Raw genomic sequence first — 23,391 nt, 5'->3', positions numbered from 1 at the left:
TCATTAAATAGATTGAACTGAGAGCAAAAGCTTTTTCTTTCTTTTCTTTTTTTTTCTTTCTTTCTTTTCTTTTTTTTTTTTTTTTACAAGACTCATGTCCAATAGCTTCACGGAGGAACTTAGCCAAATGTGCAGAGGATATAACATCTTCCTCCAAATGATATAATATCTTTCTACAAAACTTTTCCAGATGAGGAGGAAGGGACAGCTTCCAGTTCACCCTGTGAGGGCACCATCACCCCAACACCAAAGCTACATTATGGAAACCACCAACTACTGTCTCTCCTGCATGTGGCTGCCAAAACTGTGAGCCAAATTTTAGCCGACTGGACCAAACAACACTGTGTAGAAAGATAATTCATGATGACCTAATGTGATTTGTCACACTATTGGAGGTTGGTTTAACATTTGAAAATTTTAACTGCAAAAGAAACAAGTGAACAAGCCTTATGTTTATATCAACATATGTTAATAATTTATTTAGTAAAATCCAGTTTTCATGCCCAGTAAACCTTCTGAGGAAGCTAGTGGAAAGATACAACTGTGTTATGGGTGTTTTATTTATTTAAAAGAAAGCCCGCACCTTCCAGCAGGCTTCATGGTGAAAACCAAATGTTTCCTCACTACCATCAGCAGTACAGAAAAGGGGGTGCCCGTCTTCCTGTCTAACAGCACCCCTGGAGACTCTAGCCAGTGCAATTGGTCAAGAAAGGGAAATTAATTCCATCATCTAGATACACGGGGCAACGGAGACCACATGAGAGTGACTAGAAGACACAGTGACGTCTGACAAAGTTGTGGGCTGGAAGACCACACTGCTGAGATGGACGCTGTGAGCTCCCTCTGCAAGTGCGCGTGCACACGCACCCTGCCCTAGTTTGCGTTGCGTCACCTCTCTGCACAGCACTCACATGCGAGTCACCTCAGTTGCCTCTGAACCCTGTCCCTAGTTACAGCCCCAGTCGATGCTGCGTTTGAGCGCTGGTGATGTCACCCCAGTGTCCCAACTAAAAGCTGAGTTCTAAAAGTGCCACTCTAGCACACAACTACGATGCAGAGGGCTGGCTGTGCTTCCTGCCCTCAGCGCATGAGTCAGAAGCAGAGCCCTTCTTCCCACGTCAGTCTCCTGAAGGTAACAGATCAGAAAGGGGTCGGGCTGTAGTGGATGTAAACATGTTTTTGTTTTGATCCCAAGTGTGGGATGGGGAACAGACTTGTGAGAGATCAGGTGATGTTTATCCACTAGAAGACGAACCACCTCGTGCGGGGGGCTTGGGTTTTGCCAGCTGAAACACATCGTAGTAAGGACTCTGATCCCAAAACAGGAGGGAGGACTTTTAGGGTCTTCATATTGTTTGGCTGTTTATTGCTCCACTTCGAGATGTTCCTAGAGAGAACTGCTCCAGGGAACGCTTTGGGGCTCCGGATTCTAGCTGCTGCTCCAGGTTCCAGCTGCTGTTTCAGGTTCCAGCAGAAACTTTGGTGGAATTGCTGGCCTGCTGAAATCCTGCCAACTACACCAGGGGAATCGCTCACAGGAACTGAGTCCAAAAAGGTTTACTTCTCCTGTTCCCATTAACCTCTTTTCTCTCCTATCTAGGGTAGGGAGGTTGGAAGGAAGGTATAAGCATTAAAGAACCCCAAATAAAGTAGGTTTGGGAAAGTGTTGCGAATAAGGAAAGGGGTGGGTCTAGCATCATTTTAGGTTCCACTGATCTTTAAAAGAAAAACAAGTAGAAAATTTTAATAAATCAGAGAATTATTATGTCTTAACTTTCAAGCCCCAAGCATTAGTTAAAAAAAAAACTAACAAAGTTAAGTAAAACACTTTCCCCACTCAGGTTTAAAACTGATTTCCTGCCTCATTCTAGTGGTAACAAACTCAGGGAGCAAACCCAGCAGGCAGGGGTTCAGCTCTCAGGTGCACCCCAGCCCTGATTTCCACAAATTTTAAAGGTTAATTTATTTTAGCTCTGTGTATGTGTGTGGGAGGGTGCACATGACTGCAAATGCCCGTGGAGTCAGAGGCTTGGATTCCCTGGAGCTGGAGGTACAGACAGTTATGCACTACCTGCTGTGGGTGCTGGGAACTGAGCTCAGGCCTTCTGCGAGGGCAGCGTGTGCTCTTAACTGCTCAGCCATCTCCCCCCATCGCTCTTTCCCTGATTTTTAAACTCCCAGTCAATGCTCAAATAGGATCTTAAAATATTTCTTTCATTTATTTTGTGTTGTGTGCATTTGCATATATGAGTCCCTTGGAGCACTTGTGGAGGTCAGAGGGCAACTGACGGGAGTCGGTTCTCTCCTTGCACCGTGTGGGTCCGTGGTCATCAGGTGGCTCAGGTCATCAGCCTCAGTGGCAAGCACCTTTACCCACTGAGCCATCTTGCAGGCCCCCAGATAGAGTCTTAAAACATCACTTAAAGCTACAAATACAGAGATAAGGAGTTCAGTTACACAAAATAAATTATGCATGTACAAAAGACTATCTTGGCAAGCCTTCATGTGGTTTTCCAGACAAGGATGGGGTTGAGGAAGACTTCCATTTTTTTTGTTTGTTTATTACACACTCCCATAACGTTTCAACATCTCATATGAGGCATCTGTTGCATTTACAGTTACTGAGTGATCAGTTTTCCCCTGTAAAAATAAAAGTCCCCAGAAGCTAAATGAAAGAAGAAAACAAGTATAATTATTCTGGACCTTCCAAACAGCCTGAGGAGGCAACCATATGAATAAGACGAGAAGCAGAAGACTAGGGACTGGAGAGATGGCTCAGTGGCCAAGGGCACTGGCTGCTCTTCTAGAGGACTCAGGTGTGGTTCGTAGTGCCTAGATGGTGGTTTGTAATTTTCTATAACTCCAGTTCCAGGGCATTCAATGCCCTCTTCTGGTCCCTGTGGGTACCAGTGATGCATATGGTACAAAGATATACATGCAGGCAAAGAACTCATACACACACATATACACGCACACATACACATACACGCATACATACACACACGCACACATATACACACACATACATATACACACATACACACACACACATATACACACACATACACATATACACATACACGCACATACACGCATATACATACACATACACACGCATACACACATGTGCGCACACACACATGCACGCACACACACACTTTTTAAAGTAGAAGATTCCTTGTGTATCAGGCTTCTTCATTAGTTTCAGAATGTTTGAAATAAACATACTGGAACCCCCACTTCAGTATGTCTGGCTTGCCCTTGGTAAACACAGTTATAAGACTCGAGTCCAAAGTGACAAATAATGTGCAAAGAGCTCAGGATGAAGAGAAGCACGACCTCTTCCGTGGGGCCCAGGAGGAAAATGTGAATCATTGTTTCACACAAGATTCGGCTGACAGCATCATTTGCTTCCTGCAACTCCAATGAAGCGCCAGCCAGGATGGGATTTAACGGGGCTGGATTCGGTGGCCAGATTCAGGGAGGCACCAGCCAGGCCCACGCCAGCCACCAAACGAAAGTCTTGTCACTATTGAGTCTTTAATCTTTAACCCAAACTGAATTAATGAAAACGTGTTAACCACAGATATGCTTTAAAAAATATAATTATTTTAGTTATATAAACAACTGCTTCCTTGGCTCTGAAAATCAAATTTCGCAACTGACTCAATACTGTTGACATAATAAAATGGTGAGATGCATCTCAACTTAATAAGCAGTCTTGAAATCACATTCTAACCACTTTCCACTTCAGACTGAAGAAAATCAAACATTTGGCATTTTCTGAAGATCCCTGTTATCTCTGTGCAGAAGGATGGCCACACATGGCCCCTGGTAACGCTCACCTTAGAGACCGTCCCTCAGGCATTTGTCCTGAGGTTGCTTGTGTGGGTAGAGCAGCACTGTTAAGAACTTACACACGGGCTCCAGGGCAAAGTCTTCAAGGCGAGAGACGACTCAATTGAATTCTATCCCCTTATAGGGTCGTCACATCCAACTTCCACATTCCCAGGCCTCAGAGAGTCCATCTAACGGTCACCTGGAGGCTTAGATTTTTCACAAGCCTACTTTATTTAGGGTTATTTAATACCTTTACCTCCCTTCCAGACCCCCCCCCCCTAAGCCTTGGTATGATAGAAAGAAGGTTAGTGGGGAGAAGGGGTGCAATTTTCCTTAGCTACTTCCTGCTGTTGAGGGTCATCAGGTTCTTTGGGGCAAGTCCAGTCCTCATTTCAGGATATCTTTAATGTCTTCTCCTCAAACTGCATCAATAGCAACCAGAAGCAGCTGGGGGTGGGGTGGGGTGGGGGAGGCGGAGCCTCACGAGGCAAATTGCTGCTGTGGATAATCCCATACCCCACACCTAGAATTAAGACAAAAAAAACCATGTTTACATAACCTAACTGAGGCACCAAAACTTCCATAACAGTCACCCAACTGACCAGTACACCTTTGAAAGTGAGGAGCGACTGACTCTTAGTGAAGAGGCTAGTTGACAGCCTGCAAGTCTGCCCGCCGCTGAGGCAGAGGCATGCCCACCTTTCACAGGCCAGTAGAGAGATCCATTTTGTCGGAGCCCCTGCCCCATTCCTATGTCCCTGTGTTAGGAACAGCAGTCAGAAGCAGTTAGGGACAGAGGAAGGATTGAGCACACTGAGCATGGGTCCTCCTTCTAGGTCCCCAAGACTTCCTGTCTCCCAGTCCCCCCATGATAAATACAGAACACCCCAGCAAAGGGCTGGAAGCTGGCTCCTTTCTGGAATAGATGGTGCCCTGCTCCTAGGCCCTCAGGTCTAATTAGGGTGAAGAAATGCGGAGAAGCAAAGGCCAGAAACCATCTATAGCCCACGAATAGCCGTGTCCTTTATGCGGATGAAATTCTCTCCTCAAGGTGACAGTGCGGGAGACAGGGACGCTGAGGGGTAACTAGGCTGTGAGGAGGAGTCTCAGGGTGGCATTAGGCCCTTACAGAGGCGACTCCAAAGCTCTGCCTTGCTCCTCTTACCACATGAGAGAGCAGTGAGGAGGTGCTTACTGCCTGCGAACCACAGTGAGTTTGTAGTGAGGGTGCTGAGGACTCGGTCTAGGGTCAGTAAGGAGATACTGGTTGTTGAACCAGGAAGCTGGTCAGTACCTGTCCTGGGCCTTGTACTTTCTGGACTCCAGCACTGTGAGAAAGGTATTTCTGCTGTTTTTACCCAGTTCTTCTTCCTCCTCCTCCTCCTCTTCTTCTTCTTCTTCTTCTTCTTCTTCTTCTTCATCATCATCATCATCATCATCATCATCATCATCATCAATATCATCATCACTACTACCACCACCACCACCAATACCCTGAACTCAGGAAGACCCTAGGAGCTGGGTGAGAGGCAGAGAGCCCCTGCCTTTAACATTGCAATCCCAAGAAACTCTGCTGTGTACTTGTGATGCCAAGACCCAAGAAAGCCCTGATTTATCTTGGATCCTGTTGCCTCATACTGGCTGGCATCCGGAAACTGCTCACTTACTGCTCACTGAGTTCCAGGGCTCCATGTGCCTCACCAACCCACACTGGCCCTGCAGGAGGTAAGTTAAGGCACTCAAGATTATACTACTAGGGACTCCCCTCATCAGGCCTGCCTTCTGTGATACCCCCACTGTTCCAGGGACCCTGGGTCCCATGACCACCTGAGATCCTTTCATAGGAGGTAGCCTGAGCTATGCCTGGAGGCTGCCTAAGGGTGAACCAGGCCTGCTGGGCAGGAATGCCCTCATCCTTTTGGTTTGTATGCCCCAAGGAGCTGGTCCAGGCATGGTGAGTCTGAACATCTGAGAACTGGATAAGGCTGCTCCCTCTGACCCATTTCCTGCATCTCCCTTGAGTCTGTTCAGACCCTTTCTCCTGTTGCACTTGGCCTGCAAGAGGCCTGGCAGTTTCTCATTTGAAGAGGCAGGGCTTGTACCTACTGAGTGAAAGTGCCACGAGGGTGCTGGGGCACTCTCTGGTATATATTGCAAAACTCAGTTTCACCTCTACCATGTATGTGTAGGGGGAAAGCCTGGGCCGTTTCCTGGGGACCCCAGGCCAGTGAGTTCCATCTCAGTGTCTTGCATGGAACAACAGTGACCATGGGGGAAATTAAAGACGTGACCCTTGGGCTCAGCATGTTATAGGTGCCTGGAAGTGGCAGACTGTCACCTCATTACCCCAGGCGACAAATGGACCTTCAGCCCTGACTTAGTATGAGGTCACTCACTACTCTGACGCTGAACCAGTTTTTCTACCAATAACCTCTGCCTGGTTAGGTGCCTGGGAACAGCTGGCTCTGTAGGCTCCTCCGAGGCCACCGCAACCAAGCTTGTGCTACGGTGTCCCATGGACAGACCTGCTTGGGAACAGCTTCAGATCTCAGAAGGTCAGCACTGGCCCTGGGTGCCATAGTCTCTGGTGGATATCCTTGCTATCGAAGCAGACCAAAGTCACCACACAGAACACTGCCCTGTGTGGTCCCTGCTGTCTGCCCCTTCATTAATCACCATCCACTGGGCTTGACACTGATCTCTCTCTCACCCCAGGCCCCTCAGTCATGGGGGGCTGAAGTGCCACGTGCCACTGGACTGAGCGTGCCATTTGTAGAGAGCTGTCCTCGTCCTCCTACAGTTGCCTCCACCTGGGATTTATGGCTCTCCTCCCTTGGCTGGCCCCAGGCCACCAGAGCAATTTCACTGTGACTGCATTTGTCAAGGCTGGTGGCAGCTTGGGGTGGGGGGAGAGAGAGAGGGAGGGAGGGAGGGAGGGAGGGAGGGAGGGAGGGAGGGAGGAGGGATGCAGCCATTAACCCATTTCTTCCCCAGGGCCCGCTACAGAGCCTGGCAAACTCTGGAGCCCTGATATCTATCAGGTGGTAGAACGGGGAGCGGGCAGCCCAGGCAGCTGACGCTTGTGGAGAATGGCTTGTCCTGGACATGTTGGGACTAGAGACCAGGAGACTTCCTCCAAACTCGATATCCACGGGATCCTTTCTGAACATTTATCTGTGGTTTTAGCAAAGCTTTGCCTCTGTGCACGCTACAGGTGGCTACCACACTGTGGGACTGATCCCCTTGCCTAGCAGGTGGCTGCCCCATTTATCCATCTGTGGAGCCTGCAGGAGAGGTTCTGGGTGCAAAGGTCAGACAGGTCCTGCACTCCTGGTCTCGCAGAGCAGCACTGACCATGGAGTGACCTCACCATAGGGAGTCACTGGGTCAGGACCCAGATATGTACGCCTTGCTCCCATCTGAGCCTTGGAGGCGTGACATTTGCAAAGGTTGCTTTGTCATTTACTGTCCCCGGCGCTGTGACCGAACACCAGACAAGAAACAACTGGAGAGAGGAAGGATTTATTGGAGCTCATGACTTGAGAGTGGAGTCTATCACGGGTGCAGTAGTAAGTCTACCCTGGAGCAGCAGAGATTTCTCACTTTAGGCAGGTCAGGGAGCAGAGAGACTGGACAGGAAATGCTGGTGGGAGGGCTTAAAACTTCCAACTATTTTTTTGGGGGAGGGCACAATTTAACTCACAGCAAGGAGGCACCACCTTCCTACCTCATGCTTAACCTGATCCTGATCATTAACGTCCTGTCCAGGGCCTCCAGGACACCTAGGTTGAGGCATGTTCTTGGCCTGGGCAGCACACGAAACTCACAACTCCAAACTCCATTTCTATCAGTGCTGCTCTGAGTCTGCCACCCACTAAGGTTTTCACTGAGGATTATAAAGAGGCAGGCTCTAGGCTCAGGACCTGGGATGATCTAAACCCAGGCACCTTCCTCCACCATCCCTTTGCAAGCCACGTCTAGAGGGTTCCAGCAGATGTTTCTAATTCTGGAGGCCCTGCCTGTAACCTTGCTGTAGCAGCCTCTCCCCTTTTTAGCTTCCTTCCGGCCTTTGCTTCTACCCTGCACAGCTTTAATGGACCCTGTGGCTTCATCCCTTATATTCCTGTCCCTTGCCACCTTCAGCCTAAATTCTGTGACGACTCACGTCAGAACAAGTGCAAAGAACTCTCAGGGTGGGCTGGGCAATGCGGACTCCTGTGGCATCGGGGACAGGTGAGCCCCATCTGCACGGATGCCACAGTGCTGCCCATTTCTCACTGCTGCCTGGCTCTCAGGAGGAGGCTGGCCTCATGCTTCATGTGGAACGAGCCCATCACTCACCACACCGACCATTGAGTCTAGACAAATTGGCCAAAAATCAATTTTCTAAAAGACACCTTGCTGATGGTCAAATGAGTGATGAGGTGAGTGGGAGCCCTTGGAGGCCGCCTCCTGAGAGCAGAGGCGCAGTGTGTGTGTGTGTGGGGGGGCAGTTAGAGGTCCCCGCTCCACAGGCAGAAGTTTGAGTAAGGGCCTGCCATGGGCTCAGGGTTTCTACCTGGCAGAGGTTGCTGAGAGCCTAGAGATAGTACCAATTAAAGCCATGGCCATTGATACCAGAATTCTAGAGGGATGCCAGGTAGTGAAGACTCCAACCTCCACATCTTCCTGCCTCTTTGTAAAGAGGCCCATCACAGACCAGTCCTTTCTCTGTCCCCTCCTCTCCCCGGGGGTCGCCTCTATCACTGTGAGCTACCCATGACCCAACCACATAGCACTTCTTTCCTGGGTTTTGTGCCTATCTGTCCAAACCCACACAGACTCCCTGGTGGTCTCTGCAGCAGACCACCTAGCTTCAACCCCTTCTAGGAAAGATGCGCCTGCACCCAACAGCCCAGTTTCTCCCAAATCTGAGGTCTCCATCCAGCCTTTTCTACAACCAAGCTAGTCTCCGGCAGCAGTGGCTCCCCAACCAGACTGGGGCTCGGAGCATGGTCTAGCTCTGTGTGCCTCCGTGAGGAGAGAACTTGGATAGCCTCGGTCACTCCTTCCAGGCTGCGCAGGCCCAGCAGCAGCTGTGGCACAGGTCGGCGGAAGGCTGTCTCTGGGCATTCATTCAGCTCAGCCCCGGAGCCCAGGCTAGCATCGCCATAGGCAGAGCTGCATGCAAAGCCGCAGAATGCTCTCCTGAGCTGACTCAAGCATGGCAACGAGTCTCGGGGGATCAAAACCTGAAGCAGACTAACTCGTCTGTGAGAGAGGGGGTTTCTGGGAGAGCTGGTTGAGGATACAAGCATGACAGGGGACATATAAACCTGGTCCCCAACACCTGCGACCTCTCCCATTGTGACCGGTGACATCCCACCTCTGACATGTGCCTGAGGTCCCAGGACCTGGCACCACAGTCAGTACCTGTGTGGAAAATGCCCACTCCAACTAGCCTGCCCTGGTTTTGCTGCAAGGCCATCATCTGAGGGAGCCTGGCTTCTGTGGGGGGTAGCTCCTCATTCTGAGGGCTGGCCCAGTGACGTAAGCAGAGACGCATTCTGGGTAGGCTTTGCTCATGTAGGGGACCGTGGCTGGACACTGCCTGCATCTCACTGCACAGGCAAGCAAAGCTTTTGTTTTGTTTCTTCCTCTAAAAATGGATCTGTGCACATTGTGTGTAAAGGGCAAATACGACAGGATCACTAATGGGTACATCAGTATGGCAGAGAATGTCCAACTTTCTTTAAAGAGTCATGTAGCTCAGAGAACATGCACTTCTGTGATGGGTAAATGTATGTATGTGTGCATGTGCACATATGTGGATATATATGTATATAATATATATATATATATATATATATATATATATATATATACATACGTGTGTGTGTGTGTGTGTGTGTGTCCATGTGTGTGTGCCTGCATGTATGTGTGCTTATGCACACTCCAAGGCCACTTTGGAGCAAGCCGCTTCCTTGTGGCAGAGATGTCCCAGTCACATGGATTAGCGCCTGATCTTGTCATGTCCTGCTGTGCTGCTGGAAGCTCAGCTTTTCTTGCTAAAGACAGGGAAGGAACAGCCTGGGCTGGCTTGGCAGCTGTGGTGCTGTTGTGCCACATTCCTGTGGCTTTTCTTCCTGGACACTGCTAGCCAAAAGGGCTCTGAAAGAGCCTGCAAAATCAAAGCCAGCAGGAAGCCTGTGTGGAGACAAGCCAAGTTGACTGGGGGTGCAAGCCCTGAACCCTAAGCTTTGGACCTTCTATATGTAGCCTAGCATGGGGCTATTTAGTGGATGGCAGGAGGATGCTCTGAGGAACTAGGTCAGAAACCTGCCTTCCAGCCAGGATAGTGGTGGGGAGCTTGGGATGGCCGTGCCCCACACTCAGTGATGCTGACTTCCACTGATAACCCAGTGGTTCCTGAAGCCACAGCAAACATAGTCCTTTGTGGGTGTGCTGTGCCAGCTTCTTGAGGGCCGTACCCTAAAGCACTGTGTAAAGGCCCATTTGATCTTGAAGTCAGCAGTCTCCTGGTCCTGAGTGACTCCCCCACAACCTCAGGGTCACCTCACAGGCTTATCCAGTGTGGGGCAGTCTCCCCCATTGGCCAGAGCAGAATGTAGCAGGCATGCTGAGCCCCTTGGGTGTAAATGGAGGCACTCAGGGAGCAGCTTCTCAGTGGGGCAGGGCCACGGAGGGGGACATCAGGAACCATGACCTCTCAGAATATTCATGGCATGAGAGAAGCTTCTGATGGCCCTACCTGAGGGGGTGCTCTGAGGACTTCACAGGCAGAGGCAAGCTCTGTCCCAAAACCACCACAGTTTGCCTGACAGTGGGGCCACATACTTTGGTAAGTCTATTAACACACACAAAACACATCTGTCAGGACACAGGTATCCCAAAATTCCTCACAGTGGGAAGAAGAGTGGGGTCAACTGAAGGCAGCTATAATCCAGGCCTGCAGGAGGAGGGCCTCATATAGGCTCAACTTCCTCTCAACCATGCTGACCTGGTGACAGTCATCCTGTCATCTGTCTGTCCCAGCCAGCTACCTAGAGGACACCTTGACTAACTGGATGGTATGGCTGTATAGACGCCGCCTCCTTGCTGTGCCTCAGCCTTACCTCTATCTTAGGGTGGAAGGAGACCACTGTTGACCTAAACTCTGAAAACTTAAAGCTGTCTTAAACTTGTCTAAGACCCCACCGAGGCAGGATCTGAGCTGAGAGCCAACCTAGGGTACCCTGGGGTTTACTGCTAGAGTTAAAACAGGACAGAAGCCTCATTTCAGAGATGCTCATAGACCGTGAAGTGCCATCTAGGCCTGTGGTTGTCCCTGTCCTACGGTGGCACATCAAGGACATAGAAGAGCTGGGCCATATTGGTTCCTATTTGAGGACCACAGGCTCAGAAGATGGCCAGTGGCATCCATGCCAGAGCCTTCCATGGGACACTGCAGTGACGTGCTTCCACAGTCAGGCAGAGTGAGTGAATTTAAAGGTATAGTGACCTGGCAAACATGCAAAATGGATCAACCAATGAGAAACGCCATCATGAGGAAAGGCTATAGTTGAGCCTGGTCATGCACAGAGTGGACAGCTCAAAAGGATGGGAGAATCCACCTAGGTCGTTACCACTGAGTGTCCATTCAGACAGAGGGGCACGGAAGGCGAAGGATTTTGTTTCTCTTCTTGGCTTTACAAAGACTTTTCTCCCTTTGCAGCGTATACATACCCCTCAGCCTGCTTCTGGGGCCAGCGGCTGCTGCTGCTGTCTCTCTGGGAGCTAATGAGTAGCATTCTGCTTTCAAGGCTGTGGGCTGGACAGGAACCTCCCGGCCCTCCGCAGAGACAGATTTAGCACATGCTTCAAAGCACATCCAGCCCTTTAATTCTCAGACATGGCTCTTGGCTTAGCAGGACTCTGCCCAGAACGAGCCTCCTGATGCCCCGTGCTGTGGGCTTATAATACCTACTTCTTGGAGGAATCAACGGATCGAAAATCTAGGACAGCCAGCCAAAGCCAGACGGGAGACCTGCTCTTTCATCTCCCTCTTTCCACCAGCATCAGGAGAAAAGAGCCAAAAAGTCAGAGAGGAGCACAGTGGGTGGTCAGCAGGAAGCTTGGAGGAGACTGCTGCCAGCTCTATCCTAGACCTGCAGAGGCCGAGCCTAGGGGCCCCCCGAGGGCAACAGGACTGACCACGCTGCCCAGATGCCTCATCTGGCCTGAGAAACACGCTGAGCCCCAGTTCCCATAAACCCGGCTTTCATGTGGCACTGAATAGGACAAACAATGAATCTATTTCAGGCCACAGAGAACCAACTGGCCCAGCCTGGGGCTTCTCTTGCAGTTAGGAGGCTCAGCATAGTAGCTCTGCCCAGAGCCTCAGGAAACCAAATGCCACTGAGTTTATATACTCAGCCCCCGGGTCTGCTGCTGGGTAAAGGATGTGGTTGAGGGTGACCCATCATGTGGGGTCATATCTCCCAAGGAGAGAAACCCTCCCTGCCCCCCAAAGCACACCAGGGTATGTCTGCTTCTACTTCTGTATAGCCAGCCCTCACTACAGGTATCGGAAACCCAGGTGGGGACCACGGAGGGCTGGAGCTGCAGTCTGGTGGTGCTGGCTGCCCTCTCCTGGTTCTTTTGCCATATGCGGTTGGGTCCTTACTCCAGAAGGTCACAGCCTGGAAGAGTTAGGCCTGGCAGCCCTTTCCTCCAAGGAAGACAAAGAAAGGGAGGTGTCTCTCAATCAAGTGTCCTTTCTGTAGGCAGCCACAAGGAAAATCCCACCTGAGAGCAGGCGTGGCTAGGTGTGGCACTGGTTAAAACTCGAGGTCCTGAACCAGGAACGCTCATCACCAGGAAGGGTCTATACTGTGACCCTGAACAGGTAACCAGGTGCCCTAATCAGGGTTTGCTGCAATGAAACCATGATCAAAAGTAAGTTGGGGCATGAGAGATGGCTCAGAGCTTAAGAGCAGTGGCTGCTCTTCCAAACGTCCTGAGTTCTATTCTCAGCAACCACATGGTGGCTCACAATCATCTGTAATGTGATCTGATGGCCTCTTCTGTTGTACAATTGTACATGCGGACACAACATTGTATACCTAATAAATAAATAAATAAATAAATAAATAAATAAATATCTTTTTTTTAAGTTGGGGAGGAAGGGGTTTATTTGGCTTTCACTTTCAGATCATAGTCTTTCATTGGAAGAACTCAGAACCTGAAGGCAGGAGCTGACGCAGAGGCCATGGAGGGGTGCTGCTTACTGGCTTGCTCAGCCTGCTTTCTTTTTTTTTATTTAAATAATTCATTCAGATTACATTTAAACTGTTATCCCCTCACTTGTATCTTTCCACCCCCTCCCTCCCTCTTTTACCCTATTCCCCTCCCCTAGGTCTGTGACAGAAGGGGACACCATATATGACCACAGCCTATCAGGTCTCATCATATAGCCTGCTTACCCTTCCTGTGCGTGCCACCGGGCCTCCCCTACAAGGGGAAATGGTCAAACAGGGGGCACCAGAGTTCATGTCAGAGGCAGTCTTTGCTCTCCACACAAGAATGCACTGTCCATTGGCTAGGTCTGCATAGGGGGTCTAGGTTTACTGCATGCATTGTCCTTGGTTGCTACAGTAGTTTGACAGACCCCTGGGTCCAAATCTGCCAGCCTTGAAGGTCTTATAGGGTTCCATAACCCTCTGGGTCCTACTATCTCCCCATTCTCCCATACCTCTCTCACCTGGAGTCCCAATAGCAAGTCCCAGGATCTGCTCCAACCCCCGCTGAGTGAAGACTCTCAGGGGACATCATGGTGGGCTAGTGTCCACTTATAAGTGAGTATATACCATGTGTATCTTTCTGGGTCTGGGTTAACTCACTCAGGATGATCATTTCTAGTTACTTCCATTTGCCTGCAAATTTCAAGATTCCCTTGTTTTTAATAGCTGAGTAGCATTCCGTGGTGTAAAAGTACCACAGTTTCTTTATCCACTCTTTGACTGTTCCAGATTCTGGCGACTACGAATAGGGCTGCTATGATCATAGTTGAGAAAATGTCCTTGTTGTGTAATGGAGCATCTTTCGGGTATATTCCAAGGAGTGGAATAGCTGGGTCTTGAGGTAGCCCTATTCCCAATTTTCTGAGAAAGTGCCACATTGATTTCCAAGGTGATTGTACCAGTTTGCGTTCCCACCAGCAATGGAGGAATGTTCCCCTTTCTTCACATCCTCGTCAGCATGTGCTGTCGCTTGAGTTTTTGATCTTAGCCATTCTGATGGGTATAAGATGGGATCTCAGAGTCGTTTTGATTTGCATTTCTCTGATGACTAAGGATGTTAAGCATTTCTTTAAGTGTTTCTCAGATATTTGATATTCTTCTGTTGAGAATTCTCTGTTTAGCACTGAACCCCATTTCTTAATTGGGTTATTTGGTTTGGTGGTGTTTAATCTCTTGAATTCTTTATATATTTTGGATAGTAGCCCTTTGTCAGATGTAGGGTTGGTGAAGATTTTTTTCTTAGTCTGTAGGCTGTCACTTTGTTCTGTTGACAGTGTCTTCTGCCTTACAGAAGCTTCTCAGCCTCATGAGGTCCCATTTATAAATTATTGGCCTTAGAGCCTGGGCTGTTGGAAGTTGTCTCCTGTGCCAATGAGTTCAAGGCTCCTCCCCACTTTTTCTTCTAACAGATTGATTGTATCTGGTTTTATGTTGAGGTCTTTAATCCACTTGGACTTAAGTTTTGTGCAGAGTGATAAATATGGGTCTACTTGCATTTTTCTACATGTAGACATCCAGTTAGACCAGCACTATTTGTTGAAGATGCAATATTTTTCCATTGTATGGATTTGGCTTTTTTGTCAAAAATAAAATGTTCATAGGTGTGAGGATTTATTTCTGGGTCTTCAATTTGATTCCATTGGTCAACCAGCCTATTTCTATGCCAGTACCATGCTGATTTAGTTACTGTTGCTCTGTAGCACAGCTTGAGATCAGGAATGGAGATTCTTCTGGAGGATCTTTTATTGTACAGGATTGTTTTAGCTATTCTGGGTTTGTTGTTTTTTCCATATGGAGTTGAGAATTGATCTTTCAAGGTCTTTAAAAAATTGTGTAGGCATTTTGATAGGGATTGCATTAAATCTGTAAAATTGCTTCTGGTAAGATGGCCATTTTTACTATGTTAATTTTCCCGATCCATGAACATGGGAGATCTTTCCATCTTCTGATGTCATCTTCAATTTCCCTCTTCAGGGACTTGAAGTTATTTCATACGAGTCTTTCACTTGCTTGGTTAGAGTTACACTTAGATACTTTATATTACTTGTGGCTATCATGAAGGATGTAGTTTCCCTACTTTCTTTCTAAGCACGATTGTCATTTACATACAGGAGGGCTACTGACTTTTAAAAGTTTATTTTGTATTCAGCCACTTTGCTGATGGTGCTTATCAGCTGTAGGAGTTTTCTGGTAGAATTTTGGGGGTCACTTATGTACACTATCATATCATCTGTGAATAGGAATTCACAGACTTTCTCCTTTCCCATATGGATCCCCTGATCTCCTTTTGTTGTCTTATTGCTCTAGCTAGAACTTCAAGAACTATATTGAAGAGATATGGAGAGAGTGGGCAGCCTTGTCTAGTCCCTGGTTTTAGCAGAATTTCCTTGAGTTTCTCTCCATTTAATTTGATGTTTCAGCCTGCTTCCTTATAGAACCCAGGACTATCAGTTCAGGGATGACACCACCCATAATAGGCTGGGCCTGCCCTCATCAATCACTAATTAAGAAAATGCCTCACAGGTGGATCTCACAAAGGCATTTCCTCAACTGAGGCTCCTTTCTCTCTGAGGATGCTAGCTTGTGTCAAGTTGACAAGAAACCAGCTAGGACACCTGGCATATATGTGAGAAAGGCAGTGACTGTAGTCCAGAACCTGGTGCTCTGCATGCCACCAGTCCATGTCGCTTGACAGGTAAGTCACTTGCAGTTCAAAGGAGCTGGGGGAAGGGCTATGTTATGGCAAGCAGATCCGTACTCTTCAGTAGTCTGAAGTGGGAGGGCCAGGTCTGCCCAGGGGCTCCTTCTAAGTGAGTGGCCCTGCACAGCACTGGGTTGGAGACACTCCTACTGATGTTGCCTTTTGTCTTTCAGGCATCCTGTCCCCTGACTGGAATCCTGGGTAGATCCTTGGATCTATGTCAGCATGTCCCTTTTGGTGAAACCCCTGGGGGAAAATGCCTCAGGCAGCATCCTTCACAGCTCAGGGTTAACACCAGCCCTTCCTGGGTGCCTGGGAATCTTTCCCCATGAGTCAAAAAAAAATGCAGACCATAAAGACTCCTGTGAACAAAAACATATGGCTTATGTGAGACCAGTCTCTCTGTTGGGGGGTCACCAATGACCACAAGCTAAAAATCCACTACTGGGAACCCTACTCCCCCTGTCAGGAAGACAGCTGTCAGATGTTACAGTTGTGGCAAAACCAAGTAACTGCCCAGTGAGATGCCTGGCTCAGTGGTTCAGTTAACCCTCTGTGTCACTGCAAAGCCTACCAGTTACCCTTGGAGCTTCCCATGGTCAGGGCAGAGCCCACTGCAACACCTGGATCCTTGGCTTCAACATGAGCCTACAGTTCTGCTTGGCCTAGTATCTGAACTCACTGGCCATCAGCAGCCCAGACGCTCTTTGGGGGAGTGTGTGTGTGTGTGTGTGTGTGTGTGTGTGTGTGTGTGTGTGTGTGTGTGTATGTGTGTGTGTGTGTGGTGTGCTGGCATGATTCTGAACTCTGGCCTTAGGCAGCTCTGTAGATGGCCTGACTCTAGTCTCAACCTCTACTACAGCCTATATCTCTCCCTGCTCTATAGATGCCTGCTTGCCTGTGCACATTGCGAGTGTGTGCACACCTGTGCGTGTGTATGGTGTTTGGAAGATGAGCATTCCAGCTAAGTTGAATATTTGGGGCACGAGCAGATCCCCGGGGATGTTTGAGGCACAAAACTTACACTAGAAAAGCATTCGCTGACTGCTTGAAACTCATCTGTAACCACGCATCCTATTTTTCTCCCTGCCGCCCCCATCTCATCCCCACCCCAGGTCAGGTTAACCGAACCACTGAGCCAGGGATCTCACTAGGAAGTTCCTGGGCTTGCCACAACTGAGAAACAGCTGCCAGCTGCCACACTGATGGTGGAGTAAGGGTCTCAGCAGTGGGTATTTAGCCTGTGGTCATTGTAACACTCCCCCTCACCCCCTTCAGTCCCCCACCCCCCCTCTCACCCCAACACACACAGAGACAGTCTCAGGTAACTCATGTTTGTTTCTGGAAGGGTACTCTCTGGGGCTGACCTGGGACCTGTTCAGAGACTCTATGGAAGGAAAGAGGTATTTAAAGGAACGATGATCGCATGCTTTCCTATTTCAGCTTCAGATCTGTAAGTGACCAGTCTTATGACACCGAACTGAGACTTTGATCTTTTGAAGGCACAAACCCTGTCTTGGGGGCTAGCTACACAGCATCCTGTGAGCATGGCGCCCCCTGGAGCTCATTTCAGAAACATGCCACTCCAAACCCTAGTTTGAGTTTCTCTGAGCCTCTACTCCAAATAGCCTGACACCTGCTGTCTCACCCTCAGGCCCTTCTAGATTTCTTCTAGGTTTCCTGTCTCACCGCAGTCATCGACTGTGATGGTGTGTAGAGGCTTCCACCTTGGCAGGCTTTCCCAAGCCAGCTCAACGCTCTCCCAGCAGTCCCCCTTTTCACATCCAAGGGATCGTGTTTAAAAGGCTCTTTCATTAAAATACCAAGTCTGGTATGAATCTGTGGATTTGAGTACCAATGTTGGTGACATTAGCAGATTGTCCCTTCCTTTGAAGGAGCAAGAATAACACTTCCGGAGGGAAGTGTATCTGCCAGTGCGTGTTTAGAGGGACAAGGGAAAGCATGTCTGGCTTCCAAAGCCTCTGGATTCCAGCTCTGTGTATCCGGGTGATGTGAGACCACCCCCATGGTCTGCAAGTCTGGGTAGAAGACTCCCCAGCCCTGTCTGTCTGTCAGGTACTGCTCAGTCCCTGGGAGGCCCAGGTTCTCCACAGGTGCCAAATAATACGACACAAGCAGTAGGGCAACGTTACCTTCTAGGATGGAGGATTCAGGACAGAGTGATGGGCTGAGAGATGAAAGGGGAATCCAAGGCTGTGGATAAAGGAGGCAAGGTTGCCATCTGGGGAAGGCAGGCTGTGAGCCACCCCCTCCCCACCCTGGTTCTTATGCTAGCCACAGGCCAGGAAGCAGGGAATGACCTAGGATCAGTTAAAAGCTAATCCTGAAGCTTGGCGGCTCAGGGCTGTGTGAATAGTGTGGAAGTATTCAGAACACAGACTGACCGTTTGGTGGGGACAAGAACGCAGGAGGCACAGTGACACAGTGCACTGTGGCCTCAAGACTTTAAATTATGAGCAAGGACCTGTGCTCAAGTTGGGACAGCTCAAAGGGTGATAACCAACTACTCTGGGCTCTGCCTTTTAGGAGAAGAGAGATGGTTGGGTTGGTACATTGCAATGCAGGGTTGGCTTGGCATGTTGGCGTACAGGCGAGGTGCAGCTGCAAGGCTCAGCGACTAACCAACAGCTACGTGTGGTGTCCTAGGATGGACAGCAGGGGGAGCCAGATACCTCTGAATCAGTCCCAATACTGGCATTCCTTGCAACCATGGGCCCCTTTCAAGCTCACAGCCATGGGAGGTAACAGAGGGGCCTCTGTCCCAACCTTATACATCTAAGCATCTCCTCCTCAGCCCAAACAGACTCCTGAGGTCCTGGATGTCTCCACTGGAGGTCCTGTGTGGGGCAGGGCAACAGGGACTGCCTCCCAGGCACTGGATATCGTCCAGGTTTCAGAGAAGTCTCTGGGCAGGCTTCATTTGCCCACCCTATATGGCATTGTACCTGGGCTCAGCCCTTGAGAGCTTGTGAGGATACAAACCCCTTCCCATCCCAGTGCAGAAGTTTAGAAGGAACCCTAGCTACTATTAAAGGGGACTCGCACTGAAGCCCCTGGGTGGCATTTAACAGGTTTTAAAATGCAATGTACTTATTGTATATGTGTTTGCAGGTGTGTCATGTGTGTGTGTGTGTGTGTGTGTGTGTGTGTGTGTGTGTGTGTGTGTAGGCCCGAGAATAACTCGTGGGAGTGGGTCGTCTCCTTCCAGCGTGTGAGTGTGTGGGGATCAACCCCAGGTCAATCAGGCTTAGCAGCAATTACTTCTACCCGCTGAGCCATTTTAACAGTCTCTCTTGACATGAGAGTGGTCTGCAGGAGGACGGGGAGGGAGGAGGAGATGGATGGGTGATGTGCAGAGGAAGCGTGTGTTCTGTGTGGCAGTGGTCCTCCAGGTGGGGCGGGGAGGGCCTCTGGTGTCCAGGCCAGTGAGAGGAGGAGTCCGCGGGACTCAGGTAGAGAGAAAGTGTGTAGGGGTAGAGATCTGACTTGGGGGGGGCGGTAAGAATGTGTGTCCCAGAAGATATGGAGGACCCAGGAGATCGACTGACCCCTATATGCCAGCATAGATAACTGAGAGCAGCTGATGGCTGTTTATTTAAAGTTTTCTTACATAAAAGTACTGAGTTGAGGAAATACACACCCAGCAAGGGAGGAGAAAGTAAATAGATAGACAGCCATAGTCTCCTCTCCCAGCCCCATCCTGACTTTTCTAAGTTCGGTCTTGCATTATTAGGAAACTAGTTTTAAAGGTACCGCATATTTTCTTTTATGCTGTGTTTCTGCCGCAGGTGTCTTTCCATGTTACCTTCAGAAAGGAGCTCATCAGGGGCAGGCAGGCAGCGGCCACACCCTGGCAGACCCTGATGGCCAGGTGCTCGGGCTCGGGGGTTTCGGCTCCTTTGGGTTCTGACTAGACCCGTTCCCTTTGCCAGGTCCCCTGTGTCTGGATTGTAATTCATGGCTGCAAGCTGTGCCTGCTAGGCTGCCCGGATTGTTCTCATGAACCATGTGCCTGGAGGTGCTTCAGGGACCCTGCCACAGGGGCCCTGAGAGCAGCCTCAACTCTTGGAGGACAAGGGCCAAGGGTCTGAACTGCAAACCCAGAGGCTCCCTGCTATGTGGTTACACCCCAGTACTACTGGACCACCCCCTCCTCTCTGGTCAAGGCTGTTACTTGGGAAAGTATGAATTGTTTGGATGGAGACTTGAGGGGGAATTACAATGAAGCTGGGACCCCTTGGCCACACAACAGGGTACCAGAATCCTTGAGAGCCCTGGGTGTTGAGAAACAATGGAGATGCTTATCCTGCCCTATATCCAGCAGGGTGCTAGGACCCACAGGGCGCAATATTACCTGGATACAGGCTCTGCCTCCAGCAGGGTGTTGAGACCTTAGGGGTGGGTTCACGGGGCTACACTTACTCGGACAGGTGGCCACGGGTTCCACCAAGGGATATCACAGTGGTCTGAGCTAAAGGGCTCCTGTTGGCTACCAGTATCTATCCCCTGGCCTTCCCCATTAGACACTGGGAGGAAAGCTCTGGTCTTGGGAAGGGGTCCAGCTTGGCTCACACTTTCTGTCTGTGGCTGCTCTACCAATGTGGTGTCCTGGGCGAGGGAGTGTCTGTAGGCTGTGGGATCCACAGGGACCTGTAGCACAGGAGAGAAATCTCAGCAGCCTCCTATCAGGCTTGGAAGAAGGGGTATTAGATGCACCCATGCTGAACTCTGCTTTGAAAACTGAAGGCAGGTGTGGTCTGTGATCTGATTCCCCCAGCTGATCCAACAGCTCCTCCTGCCAGCGGAGAAACAGAGACCTACAGTCCTCTGCCCGAGGATGAAATATTCAGTTTGATGGCTCAGGAGGGTGACACTTCCTTCCTTGTCCCCAGACTTACTATAAAGAGGAGCCTGGGCATTGGCAGTGGCCCCATCAGACTGCAGATCGGGCTTGAAGAGACCAGCAGCAAGGTACTCTCTGGGAGGGTTTGGGCGGTTCTCTCTATAGACTGGGTGGACCTACTATGTGCGATGGGAGGTACGGGGGATTTATCTCTTAAATAGTCAACATTAATAAGATTTCACTTCAGAATAATGGCTTGGAAAAACAGAAACAGAAGTATCTATGAAAATGCTAGGATTTCTAAGAGTAGTCCCCCTTAGGGCTCTAGCATGGGCTAGAGCTAGGGGGCAGCAGCAGCATCCTTGGCTTCCTCCTGCTGTAGGTGGTCCTGAGTGTGGTGATGTGCACCTCGGTGAGGATGCAGGCCTGTGTGTTGTGGTGGCTGGCCCTTGGCATCATGCTGTGGATTCCTGCAGGTGAGGAGCCACTCTGGCATTGGATGTAGCCGTAGCTCTCTGGGATTGGATGTAGTCTGTAGCTCGCTTGCCTTGCCTTTCCATGTCTCTCCTTCAAACTGTCCTTGTCTTGGTCTGCAGCGGTTAATGCAGGCATTGCCTTAGATGACAGTTCTTCTTCCCTTTTGCAGGAGCCAAGCCAATGCCAGAGGAAGCAGGTACACTTTTTGATGTCTTTCCTGTCACTGACATAAGGTACTAGCCCATGCAGGTGGGTGGGTGGGTGGGGCCAGAGGTTGCTCCTCCCTGGCAGACACAGAACAGCATGAGCCCTAGCTCTCCTGGGAGTATTGACAATGCAGGTCCTGTTGCCAGCAGGGAGCTGTGCACACAGAGGGATCCGGGACAGCATCAAGTTGGCCTTGCCTCCTGCCATGTGGGAGTACCCAGGCAGAAGGGAGATGGCTGAGCCCTCAGGGTCTCACCCTCAGCCTGGGCTCAGACCCTGGGACCTCTTAGGAGTCCCAACTCAAGTCCGGTACCACCGAAGTGGACTGCCCTGTGCTATAGAGCTTGGGTGCTGTGATCTTTGGAGCCTCATCTGCATGCTGCCTGAGCCCCTCACCCATCACCCAGCTGCCTCTCTGCCTAGCATCTCCCCAGACAAGGCCCCACCTTGCTCTTCCTTATCTTTTCCACCAGACTAGGTACTGTAATGGGCAAGAGGTATGCTCAGAATGACTCAGACTCCACTCCTGGCTGGGAAGGTATCATCCGTGTGGCAGGCACTGGGAACACCAGCCACTTGGCCTGGCTGTATAGGGTTATGTTCTTCTGGCAGGGACGATGGGACAGGCCCTGAGGAGGTTTACCTGTGTTTTCCAGATCCCTACACACAGCCACCAGCCATGCCCTACTGGCCTTTCTCCACTTCCGACTTCTGGAACTACGTGCAGTATTTCCAGACCCAGGGTGCCTACCCACAGATTGAGGACATGGCCAGAACCTTCTTCGCACACTTCCCCCTGGGAAGTACTCTGGGATTCCATGTCCCCTACCAGGAGGACTGAGCAGTTTCCAATCTGCCGCCTACCTAGCTGCACTGGGTGAAGCCTAAGGTGGTCCAGAGACACAGTGGTGGGCAAGGGGGTGGGCCTCGTGCTCAATAAACTCCCTCTGAAGATGCATGACACCCCTGCGCATTTCTTTCAAGGAGCCTGTGTGCGCTGTATCCCTCTGGAATTTAGCTGGGCTTTATTTATCCTAATGACAGCTGAGCACGCCTTTAATGGACACATGCATGATTTCTATCCATAGGGGTCAACCAGGGCTTTCAGCCTTAGGTGTCACCTTGTCATTCTATCCTCATAATGACCTGGGGATGCTCAATGGTGGCCCCAGGTTGTAGCTAAGGAAGCTGAAACAGAGACACCACCAGTACAGCTTGACTTGTTCAGGCCATGTGCCAAGTTAGGCAAGCCAGACAGCATCCCAGGCAGCCCCATCCCTTGGCTGCCAGATGAGCCGCAGTCACGTTGGGGCCAGGGCACTCAAACTCAGTTCACGGCACCTTCCTGGGAGTAGCAGGAATCAAGAAGTCAGATCCATGTCTGCAAGGGGGAGTCAGCTCACACTTGGTATTTGAGGGCAAGGTCGCAGGCTGAGGCTGCTGGGTAGTGCTGGGTGTGGAAGGATGCAAACGCAGCGTGACATAGTGCAGGGGCAGCCAATGTTACCAACACATACAAGGCACGTGAGCCAAGAGCACGCTGGTTAATGCCCCCCATACCTGCCGGGAGGGAAATGGAACAGGAAGCCTCTCTTGGCAGCCAGCTGCCCCGGCTTCCTTAGTTTGACCTTCACTTGAGTATCTCAGGATGACACTGACCTGGCATTTGAAGCTCTCCAGTCATTGCTTACTTCTCCCAGACCTTGCGCAGTCCACTCAGGCTTAGGGGAGGGAGTACGGGTGACAACCCAGGCCACAAATTCATTATATGTTGGCTGAGTCAGTTTCCCTGGAGCCGTTCTTTCTCCCCATTCTCACTCTAGCAGCCCCTGACTTCTCAAAGTTGTTAAAGAAAAACAAAACAAAACAAAAACCCGACCTAAACCAACCAACCAACCAACCAACCAACCAACCAAACCACCACCAACAAAAACCATCCCATTAACACTGTCAAAGCAGAGGAGGAAACCACCCAAGACCATTGTGAGAGGTACAGGAGCCGCTGCCGCCTAGCACTATGG

The 23,391-nt window shown here is 50.1% G+C and overlaps 1 protein-coding gene across 2 annotated transcripts; it reads left to right on the top strand.

The window, feature by feature from the left end:
• Window positions 1–1,080: 1,080 nt before the first annotated feature.
• OTOS (otospiralin) lies at window positions 1,081–22,322 on the top strand. Of its 2 annotated transcripts, XM_084778371.1 has the most exons (5): window positions 1,081–1,132; window positions 20,736–20,814; window positions 21,069–21,162; window positions 21,333–21,359; window positions 22,027–22,322. In XM_084778371.1, the coding sequence occupies exons 3-5, from the start codon at window positions 21,087–21,089 to the stop codon at window positions 22,209–22,211; spliced, it is 288 nt and encodes a 95-aa protein (XP_084634497.1). In that variant the 5' UTR covers window positions 1,081–1,132; window positions 20,736–20,814; window positions 21,069–21,086; the 3' UTR covers window positions 22,212–22,322. The 2 variants fall into 2 exon arrangements, with proteins under 2 accessions (XP_084634497.1, XP_084634498.1); XM_084778372.1 differs by lacking the exon at window positions 1,081–1,132 and having other exon boundaries at window positions 20,708–20,814.
• The last annotated feature ends 1,069 nt before the right edge of the window (window positions 22,323–23,391 follow it).

The sequence above is a fragment of the Acomys minous genome (genome assembly GCF_964271855.1).
Source record: "Acomys minous genome assembly, chromosome: 4".
Taxonomy (NCBI): domain Eukaryota; kingdom Metazoa; phylum Chordata; class Mammalia; order Rodentia; family Muridae; genus Acomys; species Acomys minous.
Note: the sequence above shows the minus strand (reverse complement) of the source record. Positions and strands in the feature narration are given on the sequence as shown.